The 27,587-nt window shown below is 35.1% G+C and overlaps 4 protein-coding genes and 1 non-coding gene across 5 annotated transcripts; 2 read left to right on the top strand and 3 right to left on the bottom strand.

Annotated features, from left to right (window-relative positions):
• Positions 1–4,050: 4,050 nt before the first annotated feature.
• Positions 4,051–5,098, bottom strand: LOC122015961 (homeobox-leucine zipper protein HAT9-like). The gene is made up of 3 exons (XM_042573073.1): positions 4,819–5,098; positions 4,623–4,702; positions 4,051–4,533 (listed from the first exon to the last, which is right to left on the bottom strand). The coding sequence occupies exons 1-3, from the start codon at positions 5,047–5,049 to the stop codon at positions 4,242–4,244; spliced, it is 603 nt and encodes a 200-aa protein (XP_042429007.1). The 5' UTR covers positions 5,050–5,098; the 3' UTR covers positions 4,051–4,241.
• Positions 5,099–18,467: 13,369 nt separating this feature from the next.
• On the top strand, positions 18,468–18,541 carry TRNAE-UUC. The gene has a single exon. It is a non-coding gene; the product is annotated as a tRNA-Glu (tRNA).
• A 500-nt stretch (positions 18,542–19,041) lies between these two features.
• On the bottom strand, positions 19,042–21,672 carry LOC122015360. The gene is made up of 3 exons (XM_042572213.1): positions 21,531–21,672; positions 21,224–21,422; positions 19,042–19,353 (listed from the first exon to the last, which is right to left on the bottom strand). The coding sequence occupies exons 2-3, from the start codon at positions 21,373–21,375 to the stop codon at positions 19,275–19,277; spliced, it is 231 nt and encodes a 76-aa protein (XP_042428147.1). The 5' UTR covers positions 21,376–21,422; positions 21,531–21,672; the 3' UTR covers positions 19,042–19,274.
• LOC122015358 (probable hexosyltransferase MUCI70) lies at positions 21,578–24,506 on the top strand. Its single transcript, XM_042572210.1, has 6 exons — positions 21,578–21,905; positions 22,249–22,463; positions 23,180–23,356; positions 23,437–23,592; positions 23,732–24,008; positions 24,105–24,506. The coding sequence occupies exons 1-6, from the start codon at positions 21,578–21,580 to the stop codon at positions 24,341–24,343; spliced, it is 1,392 nt and encodes a 463-aa protein (XP_042428144.1). The 3' UTR covers positions 24,344–24,506.
• Positions 24,507–25,087: 581 nt separating this feature from the next.
• LOC122015359 (CASP-like protein 5C1) lies at positions 25,088–26,991 on the bottom strand. Its single transcript, XM_042572211.1, has 3 exons — positions 26,655–26,991; positions 25,506–25,638; positions 25,088–25,423 (listed from the first exon to the last, which is right to left on the bottom strand). Exons 1-3 carry the CDS (start codon positions 26,771–26,773, stop codon positions 25,229–25,231), a joined length of 447 nt encoding a protein of 148 aa, XP_042428145.1. The 5' UTR covers positions 26,774–26,991; the 3' UTR covers positions 25,088–25,228.
• Between the last annotated feature and the right edge of the window lie 596 nt (positions 26,992–27,587).

Here is a 27,587-nt window from a genome sequence, read left to right as displayed (position 1 = left end):
TTATAACCAACTAAACCCTTTGCCTCTTCTTTTAATTTATGTTATTCTTTTTGTTTATTTATTGTGTATTTGTCCTTACTAAGTTCGATAGTAAGAGAAGTACTAATTTCATTGATAGACTATTCACTCCCCTTCTAGTCGGTCTACTGGGACCTATAAGAAATAATTCAAATCAAGCTCATGTCACTCCTTGCAACTTCCTGGGTGTAATTATGCCCTTAGACATGGATTAAGATATTAAGATTGGTGTATTAAGTTTGTTACAGTGACACATTTGTGATAGTTCAAAAGAAAATTTGTAGTCGATTGGAATAGTTAATTAGAGTACACAAATGGAGCACAAAAAGTTTAACAATTGACTAGGATAGTTGATTAGATATATATAGGGGTGTAACCATGATTCAAAACTACTTGGGGTTAACTGCCAAGTAGGTCAACATGATCATATACTTGACAAAAAGAAGAAAGTCCAAGTGCATCAAGATTGATCAGACACTTAGTGGTTGTAGATGATGAAAGTTCAAGTGAGTCATGATTGACCGAACACTTGGCACATGAAAGGAAAATCTAAATGGGTCATGGTTAATCTAACACTTGGTTGAAAGTCCAACAAGGAGTTAGCAAGAGGAAAATCTAAGAGGGCCATGGAGATCAGACACTTGGTGATCGGAAGTCCAATGGAGAGTCTACAAGAGGGAAGTCCAAGTGGGTTATAAAAGACCTGACACTTGCCATGAGAAGTGAAGTCAAAATTGATCAATGTTGACCAAGCACTTGATGTGAGATGGATGAAGTCCTAGTAGGATGAGGTCAACTAGATACTATGCAATGGCAAAGTCCTAACATGTCAAGGTTAACTGGATGCTAGACAACGAAAAGTCTTAGTGGGCACTGGCGGAGGCAATGGGCGCGGGTGTGTGTGTGGAAGCACCCCCTTGGTCCCGGCAGTAGCAGTGTTGGCCTTGACAAGATCCTGTTTCGCAGCCTTGAGTGGCAGCGTCGATAGTAGAAGCTGGGGCATTCCATCTTCGCCATCGTAGGCGGTGCCTCCGAAGTGGGAGAAGGGGTTCACTAATGGGTCTTGGAGGTCAATGGCGAAGGGGGCACCGAAGTCACCGGAGAAAAGGAAATCGTTGAGCTACCAGCTAGCATCATCGAGGAGGGGATTAAGGTCACCGTCGTTGGAGAAATGGTCGCTGGTGCCGACGATGTTCACAAGGTAACCGCAGTGGTCGTCGTCTATCCTTTGCAGGAAGTAGTCACACATCTCTCAACTATATTTCTCTCCAACGCAGCCCAAATCAAGCAGGAAATTAAAGATGAAGCAAAGCTTGGAGACGAGGTTGCACCCTTCCATGCACTAAAAGGCTACTCCCATGCTCCTCATGGGAGGAGGAGGAAGACGAAGAAGAGGAGGAATATGATGATAGGAATAGAGAGATTCTCTAATTAATTGCTTAAAACTAGAGAATCATTCAATTAAATCAATAGAAAATTATTAATTGGGAAAATTTTGCTTGGTTTAACTAAAAAAATTAATAGCCAGTGGAATCATTCTGTTCAGATATATTGCTCTTAAAACTGATTAATTCTGGAGGTGACGGACTTGATCCTATAAAATTTTTTCATCTCACTAGAGTTAATTTGGGAAGCTTAGATGAATTTTGATAGACAATTCAATATTGCAAGTGGTTCAAGTGCTCTCTGTTAGCACCCTTGCCTCAGTTCCAGGCTTCCAATGCTCCGCCTATAGGCTGCAGTCCAAGGGACGAGGAGGAAGACGAGCTCGAGCAGCGGAGCAAACTGTAGAGTCACAAAGTAGCCCTTTAAATTTTTGTTTGGATCTGCCACTATTAGTGGGTCAAGGGTGACTAAATATTGAGTAAAAGAAGTCCTAGTAAGTTGAGGTCAATCGAATACTAGGTGAGGTGAAAGTTTATCTATAATAAAAAAGCTAAAATAGAGGTAGCAATTCATTGCTTACCTAAACTCTAAATTCAGTGTTTGAGGTGAGAAAGAAGGCTGGTTAGTTGAACTAATTGGTTAAACTGCTACCAATTGATTGGTGGCATTGTAGCAGCGAAAAGAATGTCGCAGAATTGATTGACCAGTTTGACTAGTTATTGGCAGTCGATTGTGATATTGATCAATTGATTGTTAAAGAAAAAGAGTCGTTATATAGGTTTAAACGGTTAAATCCAATGTGATATTTGATTGATGATATCTACCAATCAACTGGTAGGTAGAGATCAACCCGAACAATAACCTTTAAGAGTGGGTTTCAATTAAAATTGAGGTTGCCAGTTTTGGAGGTGTGAGAGCAAAGTATTGCTGCATTTTCAGACCAACAAGAGACAATTCCAAACAAAAACATCCAAAGCAAAGTTCTCTTAAATTGAAGTATCCAAGAAGATAAAGATTTAGCGGTGATAGATTGCTAGAACTAGACCTTAAATTAGTCGTCTTAAGAGGCAGATACCAAGTAAAATCAAGGTATTATACATGTGGCATTAAGTTTGATTCAAGTATTCTGTTGCACATTCAAACGACGAGCTCATAATTGAGACGAAACAATCAAAGCTAGTTTACGAGGTCCTAACACTTTTTTTCCCCAATCTTCCTCTAGTCAACAACCTACCTCTGTTCGGAATCATTATTGACTCTATTAGTGTAATCGACCTCAGGTCAAAGTTTATCAGGTTGACCAAGCTGACCCAAGTTTGAGTTTCAATATTTAATCATGTTTTTCAAATTTATCAGTTTTTTTTATAGAAATAGTGATAAATTGAGGAATTTTTTATTAATTTTTTTTTAAAATTTAATTATTAAATTTATTTTGATCACTTAATCAAAATTAACAATCAAAATATATTTGGCTATTAATTTTTTAAAAAAATTATCAATCTTTTTTTCTAGCTGATAATTTTATCTATTTTTACCATAAATAATATTTACCAATCATGATTACTTAGTCATCTAACATCTAGCATAACTTTAATTTTTTTTTTTATACAATTTAACCATCATACACAAACCCTAAACACTAACATTTAATTTATTTATGACGTTGCAAGAAGAAAATTTTATTTTATGCAACGATTCTACATGTTTGATTTTCTGAAAGAAATTAAGGCAAAAAAAAAACTGAGTGTTATTTATACTTTTGCGAAAGAATAAAAGAAAAAGGAGATGCTACTCAAAGTGAAGATCTAGAGAATGATCCAATCAATCATGGGCAATAATAATAATAATACTTTTAAGATATGTTTTCTTTTCTTGCACTTGCTTTTGCTTTTTTGTGAAGAGAAGGTTCAAAGAAATTTCGTTGCCTTTGGCTTCTTTTAACTTTTCCTTTTGGGGTGAATAAAATAATAATAAATGACAAATTCAAAATAATAAAATTTAATTTCTAAAATTCAAATTACGCCCCTATTTATCATAATTATTCATAGTTAATTAATTAATTATAACTATAAATTAGATTTTTTTTTTAATTAATAATTCTTAGATTTTTTAAATGTAAAATAAAAATTTCCAAAACACATCCATTTTCTCCATATTTTTTTATTTATTAATTTGGTGAAAATGTATATCTTCAAAGATGATTATATGAAGGAAAATAAATCATGAGTTTAATTATAATTCTAGCTAAATTGGATAAAGAATGGGAGGAATTTTTTTCTTTTAAGAATATGTATTCATTAGAAATTAATTTTTATTCTATTATAATATGTCTGTATCCTTTAATAGATTGGAGATTCGTGGAGATAGAGAAATATACTCATGATTAAACTTAGAAATAGTCAAGATTCTAGTAATTGAATAAAATCTCTAAGAATCTGATTTCGGTCAAACCGATCGATCACGAGTTGAAATATTCTTGTACTTGTCGACTCCCATTACGACCCTAATAATATTTTATTATTATTTTTGAGTGAAAACCATTTTATAGAATCCAAAATAGGGATAAAATAATATGCATTTATATTTGATTTATTTTTCATTCTTTAAAGAAAATGATCAAGTTTTATATTGTCAAACCATGTGGAATGACCACTTCAATCTCCAAACTAAACATTTGTTTAATTTTAATTGATATAATTACAAGAATATCAACAAAATACAATTCATGACAAATTTCTTTTTCAACCCTAATTTACAAATCTATTTGTAGATGTGTGTATGTATTCACCTTGCCCTTGTTAAAAGAAAGGGTATGGATAGTGCTATGCGACTAGCAACTAAGAGGTCGAGTGGGCAAACAGGTTGAAGAAGCAAGGCTTAGTCACCTCCGCACTAACCGATCCACTTCCTTCGGTGCCATGGCTATTGGCACCCTCATCATTGATGACCTTTTTGCATGATGAACATATCACTAAGGCCGCGTGAGGTGGTCGTGTGAACCGTGTTGCGGAACACTTTGTGGACTTGAGCTCGTGTAGCTCCTTTCTCAATCTCTTGTTCTCTTCTCTAAGTGTGTCGCAACACTTCCTTAGAATCTCGCGCTCCACTTGAGTTTTCTTCAACTTAGTTCTTCAAATTCGATAACAACAACGACAATAATAATAATATTAACTTTTAATAATAAAATTAATTAATTAATTAATTAATTAATTATTTACCTTGCTCTCCTGTTTTGGAACCACACTTCTACTTGTCTTGGCAAAAGCTTCAACTGCCCGGCCAACGCTTGCTTTTGTTTCTGAATTCGATAAGGAACCAAAACCAAATCAAAATTAGTGGATAGAGTTATCGAATTATATGTATTTTCATCATCACAAATGACCGAATTCAACAAGAATTGAAACTAATCGTAACCAAATTGAGAGTGGAATGCTCCTTGAACATGTCTTCCAAAAGGGCAGCTTGCTCCTTGGATAGCCTCAGCTTCTTCCTCGCTCCTCCTCGGTCGCCAAGACTAAGAGCCGGGCCATCAGGCCTAGCGGCCGATGAGCAACCCTCGAATATCGGTCGCCGCGGAGGATCGGGATCACAATAGCTGAGTTTGAGGGAGAGGGTGGTTTCTGAGTAGGTTGGTTCATCATCCATGGAGTATAGTCAGTGAAGGAGGGGCTTTGATTGTTTGTTGTGGACGAGGGAATTATATTGTGGGATGAGTATCAAGTGGCCCAATGACACAGCGCATGACATAAGATGACAAATAGGAATATTGTAGGAATAAAAAAAGAGAAGAAAAACGCTAAATGAATGAATAAACAATTCTTCTCCGATCGAGTGAAGGGGGTCCTTTCGGCTAGGTTGAAGGCCTCTATATGAGTCGAGTTCAGATCGAGATCAAACGCATGTCTCGGTCGATCGTTGCCACCTCTATGCGGTGTCTCTTTCTCCTATGGGCTACTCAACGATAATTAGAAATTAGAGAGGAGGGAAAAACAAATGAGTAACTTGAAATTAATGGCAAATTGTGGTGATGTTAATTTGATTAAGACTCTTGTGATAGCTTAGTAAATTAATTAAACATGGCAACCATGATGGATTAATTGCCTGTCCACCAATTTATTAGTTGGTTTTTAGATACGTGTGTTAATTTGCGAGATTAATTAGCATGATTAATCAATGAGTTGGATTTGGAACATATATTTTTATTTTTATTTTATAATACTAAAAACATAGAGCAGTTACTTCACTATCAAAGGCTTCAAGAAAGCCACAAATGGACTAAGGAACGAGTAATAAGAACACACCCGATAAAAGTCTAGGGTTGTTCAAGATTGATAAAGGAGGAGAAGGTGACGATAAAGGAGAGGGTGCACAAACAAACACACTATATAATAAGAAAATATATTTAAAAAACCAAGAACCCTAAAATGGTTCAAAGAAGGTTTTATAATACTACGATTAGGTGATGGTCTAAAATAAATAAAACAAGTTAGTCGATGATTGCGCACACACTTGTGCGGTAAACATCGCCTGCATCTTAATTTAGATAATTTAATCACATCTATGTGAGAAGTAGTAATAATTAACTCAATGATCCTTGATTGAGTGGCAATTGTTAGGTAATTCAACCATCATTAACTTGATCAAGTTTCCTTCCTAATCCAATAATTAATCGAATAGTTGCACCATTAATTGCTAAGAAGGTAGGGGATTAAGTCAAAAGACAAGGTCAATGGTCTATAATAAAACTTATTGCAATTGCTTAATAACTAAGCTCTATTTAAGTAAACCGACAATTATGTTTTTATTATGAATGAATTTCTTTCCAGCTCCCTCAACAAGAAGCTAATTAGAAATGAGAACTTAGTTCATTCTAGTATATGATAGAATTCGCTTTGTAATTGTCCAACAACCTAACTCATAGGGCACGTTATATTGACTATAATGATGATATACAAGAAGTCATTATCGATAATGATCTAGTTAAGTGTGAAATATACATATCTCAATCATTTTCTTTGCCTTTTCTTCACTGTTTCATGTTGGAGGATATGGACTAAAAAATTACGAACAAATAAAAAGTTGAAAGTTAAAATAAAGCGATAGACGAAAGTATAAGCAATAAACTCAATCACATTTTGGCACGAAATAGACCTCCAATTTGGCTCAATCATTCCTTTTACTTTTCTTTAATTTTGAGAGTGGTCTAAGTCATCCAAATCTTTATGATAAAGCTATATTATTATATTATAATAATGATAATTATTCAAATATACATAACATTTTCTTGCATTAAATGTATATTATTATTAGAAATACAAAAGTCTACTCATTTCTTAATCATTTGCCTTTTAATTAATTAATTGTTATAGTTGATTGTTTTAAATTATTACCCTAAAATATTAGTCATAATGGTGCCTTGTGTGATTTATTTTACTTTTAAAAAATCCCATAAAATTGTGGGAAATAATTAAATACAAGCACAAGTAATTTTAATGTTAGGTTATATGTGTATATCATACACAAATATTAATTCATTTAATTATTAACAAGGAATTATTCAAATAATTAATATAGTGATTGAGATGTTTTTTTAAAAAAAAATATTTGTTATTTTTATTTTAATCATGACATGCATTGAAGTTTGAATATTGTACAAGGCAAGAGTCAATGGAGTAACATTGCAAGGAAATCATATTCCATTAAAAACTAATTGGATAGATACAAATATATGAATAAATTAATAATAATGATGATGATGACAATGTAAACTCTAAATCACTAATCTTGTTAACTACTCAACAAGATAATAATGGGTCAAACACATACTATTATTTTTCTTAAATATAAAAACAATCACATCATTTTCTTTATTTAGTTGAATAACTCAATAGTGTCAATTCTTAAGAATAAGTCCATAAGAGTTTTCAAGCTTTGAAGAAAATTTTAGAAAAATATTAAGAATTATGAGAAGAATTTTAAAAGTACGTAAATAACCTTTTAGGATGAAATTCCAATTCCTCACTTTTATGTTTGTTGACAAATCTTGTTCTCTCACTTCTTATGACTTTAGAGTCTTCTCAAGAACACAATTGATGACTCTTTTCACTAGAATCAAACAAATGGCATTCAAGTGCGGAAGATATTCAACACGTTTGAATAAATTTAATTTTTCATTTAATTTGAGTATAAAGTCCAAATTCTTGAGTGGAAATTATGAATTCTTGATGCATTTTTCTATGGTCCTCTTTGATGAGCTCGTAAGTCAAAACATGAGCCATGACTGAGAGCCCTCTATATGAATATTATAGGGTTGCTTAAAGAATCTATCGAACTTAGTACCAAAGAGCCAACTTAGAGTGGATGCCCTGAGGAGGAGGTTGTGAATTATAGTTATGGAGTGTCATCATGATCAACCCAAGAAAATCTCTAAAACTTTTAAAGGTTATAACTTTTGACTTGACTATCAAAAAGAGGCATCGTTTGACTTGAATCAAAGCTCATTACTTAGATTTCTTACCGAGTGGAACCCATAATCAGCAAATTTTGAATCTAAAGTACCACATTTAGTACCTTTTTCGAGGCTCCAAACATCTATTTTAGTATTTTTAGTAAATTATACTTTTTATTTAGAATATTTTTGGTAGTGTTGTCTATTATAAGTCAAGGTTTATCTATATAAGCATATGTTTAGCTATTTGAGGAATTATCTTCTATTATTGAATAATATATTTTTTGGTGAACTTAGAGGACGGTCGGATTCTCTTTGTTTTTTTACTACTCTTCTTGATTTCTTTACAAATCCTCTTTCTCTTCAGGCCACAGGATAATCACTATCATGTCCGATATTAGTTGGTATCAAAGCAGGTAAGTTCCGATTAAGGACGCCAAGTATCATATCCAATTGAAGGTCATCATGGTCCTCATCACAGTCACATCAACAGATAGGTTCCAATTCAGGAAGCCATGCACCATGATTGTAGCATTTAGGACATGACAATGAATCAAGATTTATAAAGACAAGTTGCAGATTTAACCCATCATCTAGAGGCATGAAATCTTGAAGATCGTGAGATCTCAGATCGAGAATCTGAGTCTACCTTTGAGAACTCATATAGCCATCGAGCTACATACTAGGAACACAATGGTCGAGAGGAGTCTTATGGAGACCTCAGTTTTCAGGTTGATCTGTTTAAATTTTTTGATACATTACAAACAGAGTGCTTCATTGATTGGATCAACGAAGTGGAGTAGATCTTTGATTATAAAGAAATTTCGGATTAGATGAAGGTGAAGTTGGTTGCCATCAGACTCAAGAGTTGAGTATTAGCATAGTGGGAGCAGTTGAGGTGCTCACGAGACAAATAGAGAAAACCCAAACAACTGACTGGGAAAATATGAAGAAAAAGATGAGGGAACACTTTCTTTCTTTCAGCTACACCCAAGTTTTGTTTCAATGACTTCACGCGTTGAGATAGAGTGTGAGATCAGTCAACGATTATATGGAGGAGTTTTACAAGTTGGTTACCCGGAATGACTTATCCAAGACAAAGGAGCATATTGTGGCATAATACTTAGGGGGTTGCGCTAGTCCTTCAAAGATGTCTGTAGCCTTCATTTTTTGTGGATCGTTTCTAAGGTCTACCAGCATGCATTGATTGTTGAAAATAGTAAAATTGGAAACCAATGGTTAGAAGCAACTAAAATAGCCAGCCAGATTACCCTTAAAATTCTTGTCCTTTACAGCAACAACCACCATAAGTTAATTTTTAGGCCTCTGTCAAGTGTTTTTGTTGTGATGAGCAGAGACATAGGGCAAACCAATGCAGGAAATATGCTCCTGTTGATCATAAAGGTAAAAATTTATTGATTGAGAAAGACATGAAAGAAGAGATAGCAACAATTGGTTAACCAGTGTATGAAGCTAATGATGTACTTTACGGTGATGGCCATGAGACTTTGGTCATTTGTAAAAGTCTGTTGACCCCCAAGGACGATTAGGGGATGAGTGATTTAGAACCAATATTTTTCACACTGCCTGCATCGTTGCGAATAAAGTCTGCAAGATAATCATCGATAGTGGCAGTTGTGAGAATGTAGTATCCAAAGAGGATGTCCAGAAATTATAATTAAAGATGGATCATCATCCTAAGCCATATAAGTTGTCATGACTGAATAAAGACAGAGAGATAATAGTAAACAGGTGATGTCTCATGTCTTTTTCAATTGATAGTAAATATTTTGATAATTCTTGGTGTGATATGGGAGTCATGGATACATGATATGCACTATTGGGGTGGCCTTGGCAGTATAATCACAATGTTATCTACGATGGGCAAAAGAATATATATACCCTTAACATTAAGGAAAAGAAGATTGTGCTGGCGCTACATCGAAAAGGAACCACTCTAATACCAATATCCAAGATTACTAATCTGCTTTCTATATCTAGGATTCTAGATGAGGATGATAAAAGCTGTAATAACTTGGAGGAGGATGAAGTTCATCAAATATCTTATCCTAACATAGATTATGATAGACATGAGATGGATGATAACAAATTTGATGACAAGATTGTCTAAAATTAGTATATCTCTCAAGATCTAAATTGTGCATAATTCACATAGATCTCTTGCAAAGGAGGAAACAAACTATGAATAAGATCTAAAGTCAGAAGATACAATGTGTGATGAGGATCAGCAATATGGAACATAGGATGAAAATTTTAAGGATAAACCTAAAGAAAAACCAATTGCCCCTAATGATTTTGGATGTTCCTGTGCAACTTCCACCTATCCGACCTAATAGGATGAATGTCATTAATGTCGGGATCAGTGGAGATAAAGAGGGGGTGAATAGCTCGCTTTAATTCTTCTTGATTTTATACCTGGTATTTAGAGATAAGCACACCACAATGCTAACAACTTGATTTACTTGGTATCCACTTCCATGAGGTGACTAATTCAAGGATCCACATCAATAGTCACAACTTTCACTAGAAACTCTCTTTCTCAGAATAACACACAAGGTAGAAAAATCTTTTATAGTAAGATTATAAAGCTCTCAAATAAAAAGCAACAAAGAAGAAGAAAATAAGGATTACAAGTTTTAACTTAGTTCTCCTTTTCTTGGTTGCTTAAAGATATTGTAGATGAGAACTTGTCACTGAGAAGAGGAGAAGAATAGCAATTGAACAGTTACTCCTTCTTGTGCCCTAATCCCTTTTTATAAGACTTTGGAATCAAGTAATTTCTCTACTTTTTGATCGCCACCAATCAATTGATTACTAATCATCTAAAGTATCCATTGAACGATCACTGACTCTAGATCAACGGCTGAGATTACTCCATTTTGAATCTTAATTGATTAGTGGGAGTTTCCAATCAATTGGTAAGCTTAATCGATTTTTAGAAGCCTTCTTTCATCGCAAACAATGCCTTCCAATCGATTGGCCATTCGGCAATCTTTTGTGTTGTTGAAGAAAGATGGTCAATAGATTGCAACTTTTTTAACTAAAGTGAAGAAAGTGACTTTTTATCTTCTTTTTTTTTTCCATTTTCTCCCTTGGCCTTACCTTGTTGGTTTCGTGAGCATCGCAATTTCTCCCACCATGCCAATGCAAGACCTCTAAGTTTGATAACAACCAATTTTACTTTCACCTGATTCAGTACTTCCTTATAATGAAAAATTATCTCCACTTCGTTAAACCAATCAACGAATCCCTCAGTCTGTGACATACCAGAAAACTCAGGAAGATCAATTGGAAACCTACTATCTTCATACCACTCCTTTTGAAAGTGATAGGGGTTTTTGAAATTGGAAGAATTAGGATAAGAGAATTTGTTAGGACACTCCGGGAGCTAGAGGGGATGATTAGCTCTAATTACTTTGTCTTGTTGATGATTTATAGTGAAAACTTTAAAGCAAAACTAACACCCTTGATTTTGCTTGGTATCCACCTCCTTGAGGTAACTAATCCAAGGGTCCATTATCTTCACTAACAATACACTATGAAAACCTCCTTTTAGGAGGCGGAGAAGCCTTGTACAAAAAAATACATAAGCAAATACAAGAAATAGAACAAGAAATGCAACAAGAACAAAGAATTAAATACAACAATGAAGGACCTTTGCTCTTGATATCTTATTGTTGTGGATTGTGTCTTGATAATTAGAAAGTACAGCAATACTTATCTCCAAGAAGCTTCAAGAACTAGCGATGAAGAGTGGAGAAGAAGAGATATTGATTTCAATCTTTGCGAAATCTTATATCCCCCGGATTAGAGCTCTCAATCGATTGTCACTTCAAATCTAAGCACATCCAGTCGACCAAACCTCACAATGGCTCTTTTTTCTGTTTCCTAATCAATTAAGAGGTTTTAATCGATCACCTGATTGATTCAAAGCCCACTACGCGTCATGAAAAACTCTCCTCAATCGATTGAGGATGCTCTGGATCTATTACCTAATCAATCCAACAGCTTAATTTTCTTTGCAAAAAAACTCCTCCCAATCGATTGTCTAATTGATTCAGCACCACTCTGTGCTCACGATTTAGGCTCTCAATCAATTAAACTTTGGACTAATCGATTACCCATGCCTCGATGTGAAAACACTCCCAATCGATCCACTGATCAATTGAACTTAGGTTAATCAATTTCCTTAACCCTAACTCATCTAATCTGAATCTAGGGTTCTCTCCCCAACATCCGATCAATCGTGACTTGTTGGGACTTTCCATCTTGTGTCAACTTTTCGTTGGAATTTCGATCACCAAGTGTGATCCTTCTTAACCCACTTGGATTTTTTCTTGCCTAACCGCATTTGGGGCTTCTCTTACCAATGTACAGTCTTCCTTGATCCGCTTGGACTTTCCTTTGGCTAACTAAAATTAGAACTTTTCTTTACCAATGTGTAGTCCTCCTTGACCCACTTGGACTTTCCTTTGCCTAACTGCAGTTAAGACTTTCCTTTGTCTAACCATAGTTAGGACTTTCCTTTGCCAACGTGAGGTCCTCCTTGACTCACTTGGATTTTTTTTTGTCTAATCACAGTTAGGACTTCCCTTGTCTAATTTTCAGTTCCCTTTACTTTTGTCTAACTCTCGAGTTAGGACTTTTTAGTCAAGTATCCGGTCTTGCATGACCTACTTGACTTCCCTCTCGCATATCGTCAAATATTCAATCAACCTTGACCTATTTGACCTTTTCTCACATATCCCACATATTTCTCAAACATCAAACTCACTCGAGCTTTGTCAAACTAGTCAATCTTGATCGGGGATGATTGAACCGACAATATCTCCCTTGTTGATGTTTGACAATATGTTTAAGTTAGGGTAACTCATTAGCCCAACTTCATCTCATGCTTAAGCATGAATGAGGGTTTCTAACTTAAACCCTATATTTTCTCCCCCTTTGACACACATCAAAAACTCTTCACCTTAAGAGTCAATTTTGTCAAAAGAACGCAATGAAAGTCTCATACCTTTCATTGTATCATATGCTCAACTTTGAGCATAACTCCATCACAATGAATATTTTTGATCTTTCATTGTTTCAAATGCTTATCCCCTAGCATTCATAACAATGAAGGTCCCCTACCTTTTATTGTTTCTTCATCTATATATAAAAAAAATGATACTTTTAAGGAAGATCTCCCCTACAAAATATGCACTAAACTTTTATCATTATACTAACAATGATTTGGAGTTCCTAAACTATTAGGAAATTTAAAATTAAAGTTTTAAGGTTCAAAATTCAACTTTGAATCTAAACCTCCTCCAAAACTCTAAGTTAATCCCCTTTGACCATTCCTTTCTTATTATCATCAAGAAAAGTTACCCTTAGAAACATATCAAAGTATTTTAGAGGGTTGCGGGCAGTTAACTTGACTAAAAATGACTTAATGGACTAAAATTAGACCACTTAAACTAAAAACAACCTTCCAAATCGATTGGTCTCAGCTATCAATTGATTCCAACCTCTCTGAATCGATTGAAGTTGGTATTCAATCAATTATGCAATGTTAATTGATCGCTCCAATTAATTAAGGCATTGTTAATCGATCACCTAATCGATTCTGCGAGCCTCTGTGCTTGCGAAAACGCATTTGAATCGATTGAACCAATATATCAAGAAAAAATAAAAAAGAAAAAAGAAAGTGAATTGTTGAGTGCTTCCAACTGTATGCTTATGTCATTTTTCTTTTAGTTCTTTACATTAGTACTAAGCAGACTTACTAGATTGTTAATGTTAAACCCCTTGATGTGTATCATCTGCTGAGCATATTTTGCTAATCGATGAATTTAGTTGAAGTAAACTCAAACCATAGGAAATTAAAGATTTTAAGTTAATTAGAATGGGGATTTATTTAGTCAAACATTAATGATAAGAAAAAAGAAATAGTTAAGTTGGACATGCAACAGTGTTGTAAATGAAAGCTTAAATGTAAAAGAAATAGTTAAGTTGGCAGGGATGTGATTGTTCAGTTTAATGCTGATGTTGCTGATGGAATGCCATGGAAATTTATTCCAACACAAAGAGAGGTTGGTGTCATTAAAAGATTATATAAGAGCTGGTTTTATTATGCTGCACACCAATCCTGTTAGCATAGTTTTTGGCAAACCCTCTGCAGTTTTCGTAGGTGTGCAACATCAATGGGCCTGATATGGTTTATATTATGCCCACGTTGGGCCTGATATGGTTCCATATCAGGCCCAACGTGGGTCTGATATAAACCATATCAGACCCATGTTGGATTGTTTTAGCTGATTTTTTCTATAACATTTTAACACCTCCAAATCAGTCAAAATATGCAATGGACGACACCATTCGATTCCTTGCAACCTCAGAAATTCACAGAACTTGAAATGAGTGCAATCTGAGGTCTCTAGGTCCATCAGTGGGTTTTGACCGAAACCCACTAATAGACCTAGAGACCTCAGATTGCACAAATTTCAATTCCTATGGATTTATGAGGTTTCAAGAAGTTAAAATATGCTATCAATTGTTTATTTCGGCTTCTCGGAGGTGATATAATGTAATATGGAAAAATCTCCATGATTACTGTGTTGTGATTTTTATCCTTGCTGATACATGTTTATGTTGGTTGGTCCTAGAAAGATCGTACCGGTTCCACTGTACAAAATTTTGTACAAGTGTCGAACCTTTCCTAAACAACCTATTGTGTTCTTTAGAAGTTAAATTAGGAATCTCAAACGGAACTTAACATTATTAATTCCAAATTTAACTTATCTGTTCTTAATGGTTTAGACTTGGATCGCAAGCAGAACTTAACACTATTGATCTAAATCCACCTATGTTATAAATTTAATTAAATATTAATTTCCAAAATTGGCTTCCAGGTTAAACATGACGAGGCGCTAGGCCTTCTTGGATATGGGAGAAACCACCATTTCCTAGACAAAGCCTTTTAAAAAAAGCTAATATTTAATTACCTTATATAACTCTAGGTTTAACCAAAAGGAAAAATCGAATCACAAATTAAAAAAAAAAACACAAACTCGAATAACAAATTCGAAAAACTAGAATCTAATACCTCTTATGTTTGGAATTCATACAAAGAAAAATAACTAGCATGATACGGAAGAAAATTACTAGTTATACCTCTTCTTCGCAAGCTAATAACCTCGAGATCTTCTGCCGTATTCCTCGCCTCCTCTTGGACGTTGTGTGGGCGACGATCCTCCAAGATGAATACCACCCAAAAGAGCTTCTCCTCCTCTATGTTTCGGCCACCACCACCACCACCAAGAAGCAAAAGAGAGCAAAGGGAAAAGAGAGGGAGGGAGGGTCGACCACAATGAGGAACTCCACCAAGAGAATAAGAATTGTTGTGTCATGAGACCTCTCCTTCCCTTCTTTTATATTACTTGCCCAAGGCAAATAAGGAAAGACTTTTTATAAAAATTAAAAACTTCCTCTTGTTTTTACTTTTTTCCTTTTTATTTTTCCTTTTCTTTCCTCTTGATTGATTCAATCATTAAACATGGATTGATTAACTTGATTGGTCGGCCCCTTGCTTGGGCACCAAGCAAGGGTGGCCGGCCACAATAAAAGGAAAGAAATAACCTTTGTAAAAAATTTATAAGCAAAGAAAAAACTCTTATAAAATTTTACAAGCTCTCTATCAACTTTCTAAAGTGAATATTAAAAAAGAAAAGTTTTAAAAATTAAAACCATGTTTTAAAATTTTAAAACTTCTCTTCTAAAATTTTCTTTTTTAACATGGTTAGACATTTTCAAATTTAAAATTTCTTTTCCTTTTTTTCTTAAAACCATGAGGATGGTTTAAAAAGGAAAGTTTTAAAACTTTTAAATTTTCTTTTAAACCATGTGGCCTAATTCAAATAAGGAAAGTTTTATATTTTAAAAACTCTCTTTTAAAACTTGTAGTTTTCTACAAAGAGAAGATTTTAAAAATTCAAAACACCCCTCCTATTTGAATTTATTATGGTCGGCCCCTCTTTGCTTGGACACCAAGCAAAGGGTCGGCCCCTTTGTGAAGGAGATTGGCCGACCCCTTTGGCTTGGTCACCAAGCCATGGGTCGGCCTCTTCTTGGACACCAAGAAGGGCTTCATATAGGTGGACTTGAGGCTTTAATGAGGCTACGACAGGGACCTAGAGGAGAAATTGGTTTTGGCCTTCCGATGAGCTTGAGTATCCCGTGTTCGCCCTGAACACACAACTCAAGTTCATCAATAATAACTCATTCCACTAGAGAGTTATTATTGCACTACCGCACCAATCCCAAATTACATTATGGGCTCCTTCATATATGAGTGTGTTAGTCTTCCTGTGTTTAAAATAATGAATGTCCACTAATTAAGTAAGTTACTGACAACTCACTTAATTAATATCTAGCTCCAAGAGTAGTACTACTCAACTTCATTGTCATGTTGGACTAAGTCCACCTGCAGGGTTTAACATGATAATCCTTATGAGCTCCTCTTGGGGATATTCTCAACCTAGATAACTAGGACACAGATTCCTTCTATAATCAACAACACACACTATAAGTAATATCATTTCCCAACTTATCGGGTCTATTGATTTATCGAACTAAATCTCACCCTTTGATAAGTTAAAGAAATAAATACTAAATATATATGCTTGTTATTATATTAGGATTAAGAGCACACACTTCCATAATAACTAAGGTCTAGTTCTTTTATTAAGTCAGTATAAAAAGAATTTACCTAAAATGGTCCTACTCAATACACTTAGAGTGTACTAGTATAATTTATTAGTCAAGATAAACTAATACCTAATTATACTACAACTATTCCAATAGTTTGTTCCTTTCCATCTTAGTCGTGAGCAACTGTTTATAATTTATAAAGAACTGATAACATGATCTTCTGTGTGTGACACCACACACCATGTTATCTACAATATAAATTAATTGAACAACTATACTTAACAAATAAAATGTAGATATTTGACCAATGTGATTCTTTTATTTCATAAATAAATATTTACAAAAGCTAGGCTTTTAGTATACACTCTAACAGTTTACTGTATTATGATTCTTCCTCAAAGTTCGTTAGTGAAAGAGGATCAGCATCTTATGCTCCTCACCTATGCATGTTGTCTTAGCAAATGCTGCTTTTGTTGTGTTGCTAAAAAATTATGTAGCATAATAGATCTATTCACTTTCATCCCAAGTTAAAGTAATAATCAATATGTTATTGAAAGATGAACATGAAGACTAATAATTGATGTACAACCCTAGTAAATAAGCATTGACTAGTTGTCGATATTTGATAGGGGAAAATAATTAACTTCTGATACATGTTTAAGGTCCAACGTGAAAATTTTTACAGATTCTTTCTTATTATATTATATCACCTCCGAGAAGTCGAAATAAATAATTGATAGCATATTTTAACTCCTTGAAACCTTATAAATCCATAGAAACTGAAATGGGTACAATCTGAGGTCTCTAAGTCCATCAGTGGGTTTCGATCAAAATCCACTGATAGACCTAAATATCTCAGATTGCATTCATTTCAAGTCTTGTGGATTTCTGAGGTTGCAAGGAATCGAATGGTGTCGTCCAATGCATATTGTGACTGATTCGGAGGTGTTAAAATGTTATAGAAAAAATCAGCTAAAATAACCCAACATGGGCCTGATATGGTTCATATCAGGCCCAACGTTCATATCAGACTCACATTAGGTTGTTTAAATGATTCTTTTGATCATATTTTAACACCTTCGGAGAAGTCGAAATATGAAATGGACAGCACCATTGAACTCCTTGCAGTCTCAGAAATCTATAGGATCTGAAATGAGTTCAATCCGAGGTATCTAGGTCCACCAATAGGTTTTGTTAAAATGTTATTAAAGAAAGTACGTTAAACTCTAATCCCAAGGGCTTGATATAAAATAATATTATGCTCATATTATGCTTTGCTTGCATGCATATCTCCAAAAGAGTGAGGAAAGAGAAGATGGAAGGAAAGAGAAGAGAGGATGCGTACATTGAAGAGAGGGAAGAGAAAAAAAAAATTGCATGCATGAAAAAAAAAAAAAAAGGAAAGAGATTGACAAATGATTGAGGGATAGAATGGGAATAATAGAAAATTGAGTGTGTTATTTGGTAAATATTAAAGTATGGTACTTCTTTTGGACAATTCATAACTCTAAATATGTCTTTTGGTAAATTGTCGAAAAAAAAACTTGTGCAATTTTTTTTTTTTTGGGTCATAAAAGCTTTGTGGAGATGATCAGTGACAGAATGAGTTGCCTTTCACAAAGCTTTTGCAAGTCCTATCACGTTGGTGTGATATGTTGTTGTGATCTTTCGTTGTTTAATTGGCCTTTCACTTTGCTTATAATTTTGAAAGTCAATAAAACTAAAGCCTCATATTTGATTTCTTTTTTAAAAAGAAAATAGTAATATTTTATGAGTATTATTATAGTTTTGTTTCTTTTAAATAAAACAATTATTAATTTTCTATGAAAAATAAAGATCTTTTGGCACAACAGAATAGATGTTATATATTAAAATTATTTAAAATACACAATCGTAACACTAGTCCATTGTCGTCTAGTCCGGTTAGGATACCTGGCTTTCACCCAGGCGACCCGGGTTCAAATCCCGGCAATGGAATTTTTGTTTTTTCCCATCATTCTAACGATTTCATTTTGTCGGAAGATAAAAAATAAAGAAATTACAAATTTTATTTTTTAAAAATAGCTCAAACAATAAAAAGATAAATTACAAATGTTATACTAGATTTTTTAAAAATAATTCATTTGAGAAACATATACAGGATTTTTACATAAAAGTATTTTAAAGTCTTAACACCTTTGAATTTATTAATGGTGTAAAGATTTATGTATTTATATTTTAAAACTTTGAAATTTTATTTTTTACAAAATAAAACTAAAAATAAAAACAATTTCACGAGCTATTATATCTCAAATACTATATGAAACTCTCCTTCTAATATAGCAATTCCACAAAGCATTTTATTTCCAAAGTTTCTTCAACTCAAGTTCTTTTGACAGCAAGAAAAATAATATACCATTCCAACTCTTACAACTTTTTACTAACGAAAACAAATATATATATATATATATATATAATTTGTCAGATAGACAAACCGATAAAGGCCAACTTTTTTCAGAATTAATCAACTGAAACCCGGACACCTACATCACCAAAAATAAATAATAATACCGAATTGTTTGATCCTTGTTGAAAAGGTCTTGCCAGTAGTTATTCTCTATGACACAAGAATCTCTGAATAACTCTTATTTGAGAGGAAAAAGCAAAGAACAAAACTGCCAGAGAAAACACTATGAAGTTATGAACTATATCCATTGGAGCCTCTTTTGTTCTAATGCTTCTCATCCTTGGGAATGTCTTTCTTCACTGCCTGAGAATCCAACTCCTTTGGTGCAGATCGTTCCATGGATCTGTAGAAGATAGATGATGTATAACGTAAAGGCAGAGACCAGAAACACAACAAAAAATGAAAACATTTTCACTAAACTATAAAGGGAGATTGAGCATTAGAACCTCTATGATGCACTTAAATGAATCATTAGAGGGCACTATTTAGAATTGTCATGCACAACTTTACTAGTGTGTCAAAAACCAGAGGCAGTCATATAAACAATTGGTTTTAGGTGGAAAATATAATAAAGATATTTCTTGTTTGTTGTCAACAAACCCAAAATATATAGTTATAGTGAAGTGAATGTTACTTCCAACTCTAGACACAACTTTGCAATTTAAACTTATCTCTTCATCAATTTCATCTCAAGTTTCTGTGTGATTTAATGGTTTAATTCTAATGTTGCATCAGTTGATTGATATCATAGTTGAATTCTTAACTGATTCAATGTTTGATATTTCTATTACACTACACTAATGCCACCGACCCACCTTCTGTCATTGGCCACCCTTACTATGTGCACCAACATCAAAGAGATTCCTCTATGTACTCATTTCCCAACTGCATTGCATCTGTCATCTGCCAGTGCAATTCCAAGCAACATTGTTCCCACACCAAGTGCAATTGATTTGCATTGCAAAATTCCATGCTGGCTGTTTGAGACCTTGATCATGGTATTCCTTCCACAATTACTACTGCAAACCACAATGCGCGCCCCCACAGAATTGGTCAGCACCATTGAAGGCCTGAATCATCACCACTGTCATGCTCCATCTTCCATTGTATGTGATGCCATCAACCCCCAAGAAGCACAACATCCCAATCTTCGACTTTTTCCCAGCCTCTATCACTGTGATCTGCATCACCCATGGCATCCCAACCTGTCTTTTCCCTATGCAACATCTCAAGATGATCTCCTGGCATCGCCATCCCTACACAGCTTCTCTGAGGCCACAGTCTGTTATCACGCTAGCTGTGACCACCATCGGCCACATCTTCCTCATCCTGACAGCACCAACTCTTGTCCTGATTCATCCGACATGTCTGTTCCAGCAAGCGTATTCTATGCCATCCTTACAGAGAAGGCAAAGCCTGTGTCCATCTGTGTAGCCAGAAACCAAATCTATATTATATTCAAGTAAATCCAGCATTTAAAAAAAGGGAGAGGGGAGGTTGTGGATTTGGAATCTAATTCAAGGCTTGGGTCTAGTCCAAGGGTAGATCTAATCTAACTAAAGTTTTGTTAGGAAATTGCAAGGAGAAGCCTAACCACTATCATCGAACTCAATCTTATGAACTCAATCTTATGACAACTTCAAAATTGGATTCTATTCACATAAGCTTGGCAAAATTGCAACCACTGTTTGGAAATTGCTTTTGTTTATTCAGTTGAAAGAAAAAAAGTCCATTAACAATAAATATTTCAAACTCTCAATCCTTCTGAGGCTATAAAGGCATGTTAATCAAAAAACATGCTTTGCATTCTTATAAAATGTGTGTCTCAAACAAATTTAAAGTTGTCATTTAAGTTGTTAACTGCAACGTGCAAAACATGGCATTACGATTGGCATCTAGAAGGGAGATGACAAACACCAAAGGTACCATATTTCGACATCTAGAAATATGATTAACCTACCTAATTTTAAATATATGGTCCAAATATCTAAACATGGAGTGATGACTTATATGTGAAAACCTATCTCGTATTCAGAAGAAACCTAAAGGAACCTCACAGCTCAACTGGTAATCGATCAAGCAAAGAAGCAATCAGCAAATATATATGCACATAGACAACCATTTCAATAATCTGTTTCAGGAATCAAATTATATTAAGGAAAACAGTTGGTTCCGAGTGCCTATGTTTCCAAAGCTGCATTTTTTTTACTTACTTGGAAGCGGAGGCGGATTCTTCTTCGAGCCACTGGCGGATGTGGCGCACGTTGCGTCGGAAGGTGGAGGCAGACTGCTTCACGTCGCTTCGGAGGAGGAGGACGGCGGCGGTTACACCCACTACCGTCACGATGAAGTTGGTCAGCGCCATCGTCCCACTGCTCTCAAATGAGCTACGAAACCCTAACTGAACTTGAACTGAGATTCAACCACCGATATAGATGTATTATATCACGATTTATGAACGGAACGGTCATTGTATCAAGCACATAACTGTGACAATGATTTAACCCGGTTTATTGATACCGTTATTTGATCCTCATTGGAAGCACGCTGTCTCTCGCTCTCTCTCGATGTTGAACGGCGTCTCCATCTCAGTCTCCGAAGACGACGGCGATGTCGCGGGGAGGACGCGAGCCCGTGCCCGCTACAAGCGCAAAAAGCCGTGGCCCGGATGGCGTCGCGAGTTCCTCCGGCGGGTGGTGAGGACCGCGATCCGATGGTGGCGTGTGCTGCTGTTCCTCCCAGCCTTCGTTCTTCTCCTCGAGATCATGCGGGTAGGGAAGAAGCTTTCCGACGAAGATCGACCCAATCTGACCGCTTCCGCCAAGGAGGAAGAGTCTCCGCGGAACCTTAATCGCCTCGATCCGATGACCAGAGTCGTTCACGGCGTCAGAGAGCGTATGCTTCTTGAAGTCTCTTCATTTCCAGCGATAAAATCCAGATCTTTGCATACTTTTCTTCGTAATTATTCCATTTAGGAGATGCTTCGATGAAAATTTTGATCTTGCAATGAACCAGAAAATTGACAAATTCCCTATAACAATGCGAAAGAATCAACAAATTGCTCTCTTTTTTTTGTTAGCATGTAGTCCACCCATTGAAATGCCTGCACACCACGAAATCATACATGGGCGATTGTATCTCCATAATCCTCATCATTCTGGGATGTCTTTGGTTTAGTGTTCGCCATGAGTTGTCAAATTTAGATCTGTCACTAATATTCATTCTCTTGATTTGGCAGCCTGCCTTAAGATCCTTGATCCAGAGCAGATTGAAAATTTAGGGTTTCCTGCATCTGCAGAAGTAGATTTCCCTGCCAAGAGATTGCTATATAAAGTAGATTCAGGTGAACACCATGTTGAAGGCAATGTTACATTTCTGCAGAACAATGGCACTGGAAGGTTTAATTCGTTTACTGGATATCAAACACTCGACGAAAGAGAACAAAGTTTCAAGGTCTTATTCTACTCCTTAGTAATCTTCAGTGCTTAATGATGATACTTCCAGTTTGCATTCCCTGTTCTTCCACTATTATATGAGAGGTTACTTTCTACTTCCTCCATTACATTTTAAACACGTATTAAACAAGTCGAACTAAGTGAAGCTCTTTCTTCAATCTCTCGGCTTGACAAATCATTACCGAGCTTGAGCTTGATTCAACTAGAAGTTTGCTCTTCTAAATTTTACCAAGCTCAAGGATGTATCTAACTTGTTTCGGTAACTAAATGAATTGTGCTTATTTAGGTATCTAAACAAACTCAAACTCAACTGTGTTGGAATTCAACACAAACATAAGTGATAGCAGAAAACCTCTCCCCATGTTACATCAAGGCTTATTTAGGTATCGAGCTTGAACTTATCTTGCAACTCATGTCACATTGAACTTAAAAATCAGCTTATTGATGTTTGGATATGTAGGCTTGATGAAAAGATTTATATTTAATGCAATTCATGAGATTATAAGGGACAAGTTTGTTATTAAGAAATTGTAACTCTGCTCACAAGGTTACATGAGAAGAATTATGTTTTAGTCTAAGACTCATTTAGGAATTGGCAACTAAGATATTGTATCGTGCTCAAACTAGTTTTTGGTGAGGTGGCTCATTAGCAGCTAGGCTCAAACTGTTAAGTGTTTGTATGTCATATTTACTTTTTGCACATTCTTGTTTCAGGTTAATGAAACTGCTGTCGTGCATTGTGGCTTTTACAGTGAAAAAGGAGGCTTTAAAATTTCTGGTGTCGACAAAGATTACATGCAAACATGCAAAGTAGCAGTCTCAACTTGTGCATTTGGCGGAGGGGATGATCTGTTTCAACCTATAGGAATGACAAATGCATCACTTGAGAAGGTTTGGGTCGTGAAAATGTTTCTTACACAGGACAATTTTCTGTATTCTTGGAATCAATTATTGATCCACTTCACGTGCAGGTTTGCTATGTGGCATTCTGGGATGACATTACTCTTTCGTCTCAGGAAAAGAATGGGAAAGTAATTGGTGAAGACCACATGATCGGTAAGTGGCACATTGTGGTTGTCAAGGATCTTCCTTTTTCGGACCAACGGTTGAATGGAAAAATACCCAAGGTACTAAGTCGTAATTCATAAACAAATAAATTCACTTCTCATCGGTCAGTTTGGCCAGATAATGGTTTTGTCTGAGAATAGACTGCATTTACATTGCATCTACGAGATCTGTATGTTAATCACCCATTGTTTGCTTCAGATGTTGAGCCATCGACTTTTCCCTAACACAAGGTTTTCAATTTGGGTCGACTCAAAATCCCAATTTCGAAGGGATCCAATAGGTGTACTTGAAGCTCTACTTTGGCGCACTAATTCTGTGCTTGCCATTTCTGAACATGGAGCTCGTAGCAGCCTGTACGATGAGGCAAAGGCTGTTGTAAAGAAACACAAAGCCACACCAGAGGAAGTGGAGATTCAACTGCGTCAGTATCAACTAGATGGTATTCCCGACGAGAAGAGACTGTATGGAAAGAAAGGTCTGCTCCTACCCATAACTATAAATGACTACTGATAACTTCAACGCGTCAAATTGTGAAGTGATGGGTGATTACTGTAATGTCATCACTTTGCAGCTCTTGCTGAAGCATCAGTCATAGTGAGGGAGCACACTCCATCGACAAACATGTTCATGTGTCTCTGGTTCAATGAGGTCGTTCGATTCACCTCAAGAGATCAACTCAGCTTCCCCTATGTTCTCCGACGTTTAAAAATCCCTCGACTAAATATGTTTCCCGTATGTACCAGAAAGGACCTTGTAAACAGTATCGGGCATACACACAAGGTGAAACCTCTTGTAAGGCAAACCAGTTAATCCTTCAATGCTTAAATAGGCAACTCACACTCATCACAATTCTTTTCGAGTTATCTACTTAACTGAAACTGGAAGAGGTGATTTGGACATAGTTAGAACTGTAAAAAATAGTGATAATTATTTCATTCTTTTAGTGAATGATAGTAATTCCATCAGTTCTTCAGTGATTAGTTCTTTGAGTTTGTTTCTTCTTGCATTCCACTAGCCTAGTGATCATTGATCTGTCTGATTATTTGAATGGAAGATACAAAGGAGAGGAGTGAAAGGATTACAAAGTTTATACTTCTACGATCTTTTTTTTTATTCTTCTATATATCTTTCATTCAATCAAATAATCAGACCTTTAACTTTTACTAAATAAACATATACTTTCTTCCACTTTGCAAGCAATTCAATCTTGAACAGACTAATTTTATCCTCCACTTCTAATAAACAAAGAAAAACAAAACTTTAATTAACTAATCAATGATAAAGCATTCATTGAGAAACAAAGCAATTCTAAAGTAATCCAAATTTGGCATTTCTCTTTTTCCTCCACAATCATCATGAAAGTTGATCTATAGATAACATGAATCTGCTCAAAGTGAGTTAAAAAAAAAAAAATCTATAACCACTTAGAGCTGTTCTATTTTCCTTGAAGGTTTGGCCTTTATCATGTAAACTTCCATTCATTCACTTCAACATATTCTACTCTATAACCACTTAGAGTTGTCCAAGAAGATGAAATGTTTTGATAAAAAAAAATTAAGAAAAATGAAAGATGTTCATGGTATCTTGAGATGGAATGAATCGATTCATAGGAACTTTTACACGAAAGAAAATCTATCAAGGGAATCTAATAGTCTCTGAGTTCGACAAATACAATTTATGATTTACCAAATAATATCACCCAGAAGCAACGAGCCGCAAATTCAAAAGAGATGATGCAGCAGTTAGAAACCAAGCAAAGAATGCCATCGTGGTAGATAACTGGTACCGACCGCAAAACTTTGGAGGGCAGTGAATCCCATCGAGGTGGAGGAGGAGATCTACAACACCAGCCGATGCAGAAGCTGCAGCCAGGGAGAGGATGGACAAAACCTGACAGAGTACATGATGGATAACCGATGGACGCAAAACAAGAAATTGGAGATGATTGCAGTATTGTACGATGAATACATACCATATCTCCAATGGCAACAATCACTATCAGGCCAGGAAGTCGTAGAGAGCGAGAAAAAATAGCCGAGTAGATGTTGAACATTGCTAGTGTGCAGCTCCAAGGAATTACCAATCCCATGATCGTGACTAGAAAGCTGAAGGATAAAAAATCACATGTAAAACTGCTTCAAAACTTAACACTGCTTTGAAGAAAGATTCAATTACTCTTGCCGAAAACTTATTGTAAATTCTTAAACTTAAAAATCCAGGATTACTATACACAACTTCAAGGAAAATATCTAACCCAAATCACTAGCTTTTTATATTTGTAAACTAGTATAGTCTATACCTCAATCTCCTTGATATAAAGTAAAACTCTTTCAATCTCATATGTGAATGCTGATCACCTCAAAGCAAAAGATAGCACTCTGATAAGAATTATTTGATCACAAAGATCATGATGATATAACTTCCTTCATGAATTCAATCAGGCTACTCTAACTTAAATTTCAGGTCAATTTTAGTTCTATGAGGAGAATGAATATCCAGTGATCAAATAATGTAGACTCACTAGTTGCATTCGGATGCACAAAACAGCATCTAAACAGTTTGATTGATTATTTGTCCATGAATTAGATGCAAGCAGACCTAAACAGTTAGTTTTGCATCAACATAATACCGAAAGATTGGATTTTTGCTTAGTCAGTAAAATATTACTAGTAAATTTTACTAAGCATCCAGGTAATGGTAAAAGGAAGATGGAATCAGAAGTTTTTTTTTCTTAATTTTTTGTTGTATGGATGAGTAGAAAGTTGAATTCGGAGTAGATGGATCAGCTTTTTGTTGTTCCCCTTTGCAAATAATGATGATCATCCGCCCTCAAAACTCAAAGAATAATTTATTGATTTCCATTTCATCTTTCCCTTCCACTTTGCCATGCTTCATACATTATTCATCTTTTTAATTTGTCATCGCTGAACAATCAAACTGATCATGAACAACAGAGACGGATCGATGTTATCAATTTTAGCACAAACCAGAGCATAAAATCAAAATTTTACCACACATAAACCTTTATTCATACGGAACAACATCGATGTCAGAAACCCAGGAAATTGGTTCGATTTCAGATCGAAACCATCGAATAGAAGGAGAGGAATTAGGTGCATACCAGAAAGCGGTGTAACTGAAGAACTCGACGCCGACGGACATGAGGAGTAGGGCAGCGGAGGAGAAGATCGCCTGACCTAATCTCAGGAATAAACTAACGCAACCGGGCGTCTCGTCCATCGCACAGCGAGGATCGACGTAAGGGCATGAGATAGTCGACGGTCGGCTCTCACCTTACTCCGGCCTCTCTTCCTCCTCTTCCTCCATCCGATATCGTGCCCTCCGCCTTCCCTTCCTGACCTTCCTCTCGATCTCGGAATCGAAGGCAGGAGAGAGAGATGAAATATTGCCCTTTTGGATGAAGAGGAAGGTGGGAAAGCGGACGCAAACGGCTTCTCTTCTTTGCATTAAATTTTATTAAAATACTATTATATTTGGACAAAAATTAAAAGAGATTAAAGTCTTTAAAAGGCTCTTTTTTAAAAAATAAAACAGCATCTAATGTTGTAATGACGATAAAATAATTACTATAAGAGTATAAGAACGAATATTTTTTTTTGAATATTTCTTTCAAATATTTATGTTCGTGTTAAATTAAATTGGTTCAACATATAAAAATATGACTATAAAATAATTAGTATAAGTTTTAAATTAAATTGGTTCAACTTATCAAAAATATTATATATAAAAAAATTATATAAAAAGCTCTTTAATAATTTAATTTACATTATTTAAACTTAATAAATAATATTTACAAACATTCAAAACAACCGTAATAAGTATTTAATAGTTACTAAAAAAACATGATTACTAATAATAGTTGCTATAATGAAATTATTTAATAATTTATAATAGCAATTTAACACCTATAAATGGTTACTATAATAGTTTTAAAGTTTTTTTATTATTTAAATAATTTTAATAAATTTAAATAAATTTTAATCAAATTAAAAAATGATAATTAAAAGTGCCCTTTTAATTTTAACCCATTAAA

Source organism: Zingiber officinale, chromosome 8B, assembly GCF_018446385.1.
Source record: "Zingiber officinale cultivar Zhangliang chromosome 8B, Zo_v1.1, whole genome shotgun sequence".
NCBI classification, from domain to species: domain Eukaryota; kingdom Viridiplantae; phylum Streptophyta; class Magnoliopsida; order Zingiberales; family Zingiberaceae; genus Zingiber; species Zingiber officinale.
This window is presented reverse-complemented; position numbering and strand designations above follow the sequence as displayed.